The sequence below is a fragment of the Penaeus japonicus genome, unplaced genomic scaffold, assembly GCF_977035675.1.
Source record: "Penaeus japonicus unplaced genomic scaffold, GWHDUDI00000001_assembly GWHDUDI00000031, whole genome shotgun sequence".
NCBI lineage: Eukaryota > Metazoa > Arthropoda > Malacostraca > Decapoda > Penaeidae > Penaeus > Penaeus japonicus.
The window spans coordinates 16,826,191-16,833,690 of NW_028234433.1; the positions used below are offsets into that span (position 1 = coordinate 16,826,191).

The following is a 7,500-nucleotide window of genomic DNA, read 5'->3' on the forward strand; positions in this document are numbered from 1 at the left end:
ATATGAAAATATAGACAATATTACTGTCTAGTCTAAATCTCTAATCTAAAAATAATGTGGTTCATCAGGTATCCTTTGTGAACTTTTTCCTTTACAAAGCATCTATTATCTTAAAAACTATTGACTATAGATCAGTGAAGGCGAAATCCAGGAGGAACGTTAAAGCTTTTAATCACAACTTTCCACAACATCTTTTTTATATATATGGTGGCTATCATGTGGGATTCTCAACAAAAGACCGATTGTTCTTAACAAACAATCTGCATTCTCTACTGAGATTACCCAACTGAGCCTCAAACAGTACCTCAGCAATAAGTCTCTCTGCATATATACGCTGACCCTGTGAAAGAATTCTCAATTTTGAAGCTATGTGTCTTCCCGTGATGTCAGAATCATCATCAGCCTCGTTGCCATGGAGACGCTCAGCCATCAAGATCAGTGCTTGGTTGGTAGGTTCTTCGTTGTGCCTCTTCTGTGGTCTTGCTTTTTCGGGTGTGTTGTGTGATTGGGTTGATTGTACTAGTGGAGTTGGTGATGGTTCTTCCTTGGGTGGTTCCTTTGAATCCTGGTCATATGAGGGATCTAAATCCGTAGATTCCTAGAAATGGAGATATGATAAATTATGTTGATATCGATGAGAAAGGTTTTTTTTTTTTATTCTCTTGCTTTATCTTATTCTTTCGTTTTTAACAATTATGGGGCATTACTGTTTATGTGTCTACAAATCAACCATATGTGATTTACATACATCAATTTCCAGCATCTGAACAAGAAATAATATACGTGCAACTTTGCCAACCGTTTCGGGCCACTAGATGAAAAGGGGGACTAAGAGGCACTCGATGGCAAGAGGGACAAAAGAATGTTGCAATGGCATGCTGTATCTCATATCAGAACCCTGCCTCCCATTAGATATACACTGACAGACAGGTTCGACCAAGAAGGCTATGATACTTACACAGATTTATGAAGAGGTGACAGTTTCTCATGGATATTTGCGTACAAATGGTATTGATTTTTATATAGAATTCGGTATCTCTCCATAAATTTATAAATTGCCATTTGATGTTACTCCTAATTATCATGGGATAAAACCTTCCTTCGTCGTCACCCTTAATTAAATCAAATTAACATTCATTAATATTTCTAACTTACTTTGGCCTCCCGATCTTCCAATCTGTCCCAATCAGAAACCGACGGGCGTGAGTTCTCTTGGTCCACCAAAAAACTCAGGAGATTGAAATACCACAGCCTGGGGGTGTATGGGTTTTGATCAGCCGATCTCTTCGAATCTGTCACTTTCTTCAGCTCTTTCCTATGAGCACTTCTCAGGTTGTTAATTTTCTTCACAGCCGCTTCTCGATTCGCCTCTGGGTCAACTTCCTTCAACTTTTCAACTAGTTTCTTGTATGCTGATCTCTTTAGGTCTCTGTCGGAGTAACTTTTGCTCTTCGTCTTCCAAAGGCAGTCATGACTTCGATACAAGGCAATGAATTCCCTCAGAAACGCCCTTGAGAAATTCCGCAAGTCCGACATCTCAGCGTCTCACCAACGCGGCGCAGACTGAGCCAGGGGTTGAGCTTCCCTCCGCCCCGGGTCAGCTTAACTGCGCAGTTCATGCAGTTCAGTCCTCAGTCATCGCTCAGTCATCGACCGCTTGCCACCAGACAGGCTTCAACTCAGCTAGAACTGCGCCAGTGATGTTTCGCACACGTGGTCCGTTTTAACATTGCAGTTTTTTGACTGTGCAGTTATACTGGTGGGAAAAAACAACACTTAAGTGTGCTTCGCAGAATCATGATTAGAATGAGGATTCATGTGCACTGGCGAGTCTTGGGCGGGGATGCATGACTAACATCATGTGTGCAGGTGTGCATGTACTTGTAAGTGTGTGTGTGTGTGTGTGTGTGTGTGAGTGAGTGAGTGAGTGTGTGTGTGTGTGTGTGTGTATGTTCGTGCGTGCGTGTGTGCGTATGTGGGTTGAGTGATAGTGCTTGAACATATAAGATCAACAAATAAGCAAAGAAGAAGGTTCTTGGAATCACTTTACATTCTACAAGGTGGACCCGAAGGAGGAGGAGGAGCAGGAAAATGAGAATAACTATTACGAAGAATGTGAAAAGAAAAAAAATGAAAATGACCGTTATGGAGATGACGACATAAATAATAAAGATGACATTGAAAAAATCAAAGAAAATAAAGAGGAAAAAAGGAAAGGAAGAGAACCAGTAGAAACACAAGATTCCAAAAGAAAAAATAAATAAGAAAGAAAAAGATAGAAAAGAACGAAAGAAAAAAATAAAAAGAATACAGAACAAGATCAGAAAAGAAGATAAATTCCTCCCAGAAGAAAGAGAAAAGAAGGAATTCAAAACAAAAACAAAACAAAAACAAAAACGAAGTGGGAGAAAATCCGCACGTGCCCAATCTATCTGCAACATTCGATATTGCAAGCCTCCGCGCGTGAAGGTACTTCTGCAGGTGTTTGCGGGCCTTCGAGGGTCTTGCCACACGCGCTCTTGAATCTTGGTGATTGGTGGTGTTGCTGCTGTTGCTGTCAATGCTGTTGTTGTTGATGCTGTTGTTGTTGTTGATGCTGTTGTTGATGCTGTTGTTGTTGATTCTGTTGTTCTTGATGCTGTTGTTCTTGATGCTGTTGTTCTTGATGCTGTTGTTGTTGATTCTGTTGTTGTTGATGCTGTTGTTGTTGATGCTGTTGTTGTTGATGCTGTTGTTGTTCTTGATGCTGTTGTTGTTCTTGATGCTGTTGTTTTTTATGCTGTTGTTCTGGATGCTGTTGTTGTTGATCTGTTGTTGTTGATGATGTTGTTGTTGATGCTGTTGTTGTTGATGCTGCTGTTGTTCTTGATGCTGTTGTTGTTGATGTTGCTGTTGTTAATGCTGTTGTCGTTGATGCTGTTATTGATGCTGTTGTTGTTAATGCTGCTGTTGTTGATGCTGTTGTTGTTTTTGTTGTTGCTATTGCTATCGTTGTTACTGTTGCTACTGTTACTGTTGCTGTTCTATTCGTATTGACAGAAAAGCCACATACAAAAGAAGTGTCTTATGGATTTTCAATAAACTTTATTCTTTATTCCCGCGAAGAAATTATGGACTGATCATAATTTCGTCTTGTAATATTATGTAATCTTTCAATCTGATTAACTCGCTAATTATCTCTCTATTAATCTTATGCTCTTTTTACTTAAGTTTCATTCGATTTCTTCATCTCCTTTTCTTGCTTGTTTCATTATTTTCTTATTCATTATCATTTCTCTCTCTCTCTCTCTTTCTGCTCTTCTCTCTCTCTCTCTTTCTGCTTTTCTCTCTCTCTCTTTCTCTCTCTCTCTCTCTCTCTCTCTCTCTCTCTCTCTTTCTATAAATATATATATATATATATATATATATATATATATATATATATATATATGAGTGTCTGTAAGGGGGGGGGGCTGTGACTGCCTCCCCTAAGCTGCGCCCCTGACAGGTGGTAAAAATGAGGTGTGAGGGTGGACTGCTGAAAAACGGTGCCCTCACCCCTCCGTACTGGGAAATTTATGATTTCTTGGCGGAGAAGAAAGAAGCGCCAGGGGAAGACGGGGAGAGAATAAATGGAGATAAGTAGGGAGGACGGAAGAGAGTGAGAGAGAGAGAGAGAGAGAGAGAGAGAGAGAGAGAGAGAGAGAGAGAGAGAGAGAGAGAGACAGATAGACAGAAAGACAGAGACAAAGACAGAGACAGAGACAAAGAGAGCAGAAGAGAGAGGGAGACAGAGACACAGACAGAGAAAGAGAGAGAGAGAGAAAGAAAAAGAGAAAGAGAGAGAGCAAGATACAGAGAGAGAGAGAGAGAGAAAGAGAAAGAGAGAGAGAGAGAAAGAGAAAGACCGATCAGAGGGGAAGAGAAATATAGAAAGAATGAGAGTGAAAGGATATCTAGGAGTGTGATTGCAACAAGAATAGTAAGATTCTGAAGGTCAACACAGGGATGCTATGGTAGGGTTACTCTGCCGCCTGGCCTGGTTAGTCGGCAGAGAGACCTTGCAATACCGGAAATGACTCGAGCGTTTAACCACATGCACGCACTCACTGATTCATTCATTCACTCACTCATTCACTCACTCACTCATTTACTCACTCACTCATTCACTCATTCACCCACTCACTCATTTACTTACTCACTCATTCACTCACTCACTCACACACTCCTTCACTCAATCATTCACTCATTCACTCACGCACTCCTTCACTCACCCATTTACTCACTCACTCACTCACTGTGTGAGAGAAGGAGAATGAGTACAAGTATTATTATAATTAATAGTAGCAGCAGTAGTGATAGTAATAGTAGCAGTAGTAGTAGCAGCTGCAGTGGTAGTAGTAGTAGTAATAGTAATAGTAGCAGTAGTAGTAGCAGCTGCAGTGGTAGTAGTAGTAGTGGTAGTGATAGCAGTAATAGTAACAGTACAGTAGTAGTTAAAATGGCAACAGTAAGTCATAACAAAGATGATAGAAGCACGGAAAAAGGAGACAACATAACAGCTAGCAATACCCCCCCCCCCCCCCAAAGAACGTCCAGATGGCGCTTTGCAGATGGTCGGTCGAAGGAGACTTGAAATACTTCAAACAAGTCATTCATTCTGATTGTGGTTGTTTGTGATGGGGACTTTTCATAGTGGTTGTTTTGGTATTAGTAGTTTTGATAATAATGATAATGATGATAATAACAATAAGAGTGATGGTGATGGTGATGATGATGATGGTAGTGGTGGCGATGATGATGATAATGATAATAATGTGAGTGTATCATTGCATTTTTAGGGATGATTAAATTATAAGTTGAATTCTTTACATTTTATGTGTGTGTTCCTATACAGATGAGTGTTGCTGCAACATCCTAGAGCGGAAAGTTGGATAAAGTTTCCCAAGTGACTCTCCTTACAGTACTTTGACATTTTGATGCTACTTGAGTCCTTTTGTACTATATCTGATAAGCAAACTCTTTGAATGAAGAAGCAAAAATATAATAGATACAAGCATATTCTTTATTAGATTTTTATGTCATTGATTGTAGTGTTTTCCAATGATTTTAACTAAGATCTCAAGACGATCCAAAAAGATTCTGGACGGTGAAGAACCAAACGCACTCGCTATTTGGGGGAGGTCAGCCAAATGCTCACAATATTTAGGAAGAACGTTCTACACTCACCCGGAAGACCACCGGTTTCAAATAAAAAAAAGAAGCTTGTGTAAACTTTTGCCTTAAGAACACACACACACACATACACACACACACACACAGGGAAGCACACACACACATAAACACACACATACACATACACACACAAACACACACACTGACACACACACAAACACACGCACACACATAAACACACTCACAAACAAACAAACACACACACATACACACACACTCACAAACAAATAAACTCCTCAGAACCAAGAACGTGAGATCTAGTTGATGAAAGTCAGAGGCCGCGTCTCGGAGTCTGAGTAGCCAAGTATAATTTACAGTGAAGAGCAAACAGAAGAGGAAGTACGCTACGTAGAAGACCCTATCCCGGTCCTTGTTAACTTCACGAATGCTCTTGAATGGAAAAGGATGTCTCGGAGTTTCTGGGGACTAGCAGATGTTCCCGGCGAGTGGGTTTCCGCTGACAGTTCGCTTCGCATGGCCTGTGATAAAGTGGGTTTCCTTTTAGCTGCACCGTAGAAAAAGCGGTATTGGAGAACATGTATATTGAATATCAAATGTGGAATGTCAGCACTCATGTTAATTTGTGTGAGACAGCACAGGATAAGAACTTCTATATGTTTATATATTTTTATCTAATGGTTAGGTTAGGTTATGGATGGTCACTAGACGAAAACTACAATATCATAGATGATATTGTATGAATAATTACTGATCACTTAGCAAGAACACCAATACGATATATCATGTATCCATTTACAGAGAATAGAGATTATACATCTGTCTAAATGTTTTCTCAGCCAATATAAGACAAAAACATGAATATCATTATGATATAACTATTATTTAAGATGACACCGTCAGTACATTACAGTTTTAGCAAGTCAACCCTAGTTATATTACTCTCTTTCACTTTCATAGGTTGAAGACTTTATAAAGAAAGAAAAAGCATTTTCACTGTTTAGCAAATACGTTTAACAGAGAATGTGTGATTGCAAGTTAGCATCGGTTGCCAATGGAGTCAGCCATCGAGAATGTTCAACGGAAAGGAGAAAAAAATACAAAATTATTTTAGTCTTGTTGTAGCCGGAAAATTGCAGTTTCTTTGGAATAGGATGAGCATGAGTAAGAGAGAACAAAGATGGAGATATCAGAGTCATTTTCAAAACCGATTTAAATGTGTATTATTCCAGTGCAATATTGAGGCTTGTTGCAAATAATTCCTGCCACTAATTTTACACTGTTTTGTATTTTGATGTTACCATGTTACGTTAGGTGACTGTCAAGGGGAAAAGTGACTACGAATGTGTAATAGCACTTGTAAGCCAAATATTTTTCTGTCTTTGTCTTTCTACCCCCTCCCTCATTTTCTTCTCAATCTCGCTCTTCCCTCCTCTATCACTCTTTCTCTCTCTCTCTCTCTCTCTCTCTCTCTCTCTCTCTCTCTCTCTCTCTCTCTCTCTCTCAATTTTGTCACTCCCCGCCTCTCTCTCTCTCTCTCTCTCTCTCTCTCTCTCTCTCTCTCTCTCTCTCTCTCTCTCTCTCTCTCTCTCTCTCTCTCTCTCTCTCTCTCTCTCTCTCTCTCTCCCTCCTCTCTTCTCCTCTTTCTCTCCCTCCTCTCTCCTCCTCTCTCTCCCACCCTTTCTCTCACATGTCAATGGCTCAATATCCTTGACAATATATACCAGGAAGCCCAAGGTTGGCACTGTGCCTGTCAGTGAGTGCCTGTCGCCTTAGTAGTAAAGGGGAGTGCGCTTTGCCAGGGGTCGTGCGTGTCTCTGAGGGGGAGGGAGGGGGGGAGGAGGAAGGGGGGCAAGGTTAAGATACGGGGGAAGGGCCGAGGGGAGGGGAGGGGGTGACAAGGTTAAGAGATTTTTTTTTTTTTTTTTTTTTTGGGGGGGGGGGAGGGGAGGGGGGGGAGATGAGTAAAGATGCTTTGGAAATGTATGTACTATATGGAGGGGGAGGGGGAGGGGGAGGGAGGGAGGGAGAGAGAGAGAAGTGTGATGGAAGCAAAGGATATTCTGCTCCTTTCATCCTTCACACTATCCACTCGTCTATCCATCCATCCATCCATCCATCCATCCACCCAGCTAGCCAGTCATCCACCTCTCTATCTATTACACATCCCATCCCCATCCATCTACCCCTCTATTCATCCACCCACCCACTCCCCTATCCAGCCAGCACCCCATCCATCCACCTATCCACCAATCCACGCATCCATCCATCTCTCTATCCACCCACCTATCCCTCCCTCACTCATTCCATCCATCCATCAATCCATTC

At 41.1% G+C, this 7,500-nt stretch overlaps 2 protein-coding genes across 2 annotated transcripts in view; one reads left to right on the plus strand and one right to left on the minus strand.

Moving 5' to 3' along the window:
- Window positions 1–7,500, plus strand: part of LOC122259080 (phosphatidylcholine:ceramide cholinephosphotransferase 1) — a 161,095-nt gene that overhangs the window by 74,222 nt on the left and 79,373 nt on the right. The gene's annotated exons all lie outside the window — the stretch shown is intronic.
- On the minus strand, window positions 83–1,737 carry LOC122263720 (uncharacterized). Its single transcript, XM_043032307.2, has 2 exons — window positions 1,156–1,737; window positions 83–598 (listed from the first exon to the last, which is right to left on the minus strand). The coding sequence occupies exons 1-2, from the start codon at window positions 1,534–1,536 to the stop codon at window positions 215–217; spliced, it is 765 nt and encodes a 254-aa protein (XP_042888241.2). The 5' UTR covers window positions 1,537–1,737; the 3' UTR covers window positions 83–214.

Bases quoted from the DNA above. Each gene is read 5' to 3' on its own strand.
- LOC122263720 (XM_043032307.2), bottom strand. From the start codon at position 1,536: ATGTCGGACTTGCGGAATTTCTCAAGGGCGTTTCTGAGGGAATTCATT. The intron at 599-1,155 runs GTAAGTTAGAAA...CTCCATTTCTAG, and splicing joins TGGAAGATCGGGAGGCCAAA to GAATCTACGGATTTAGATCC.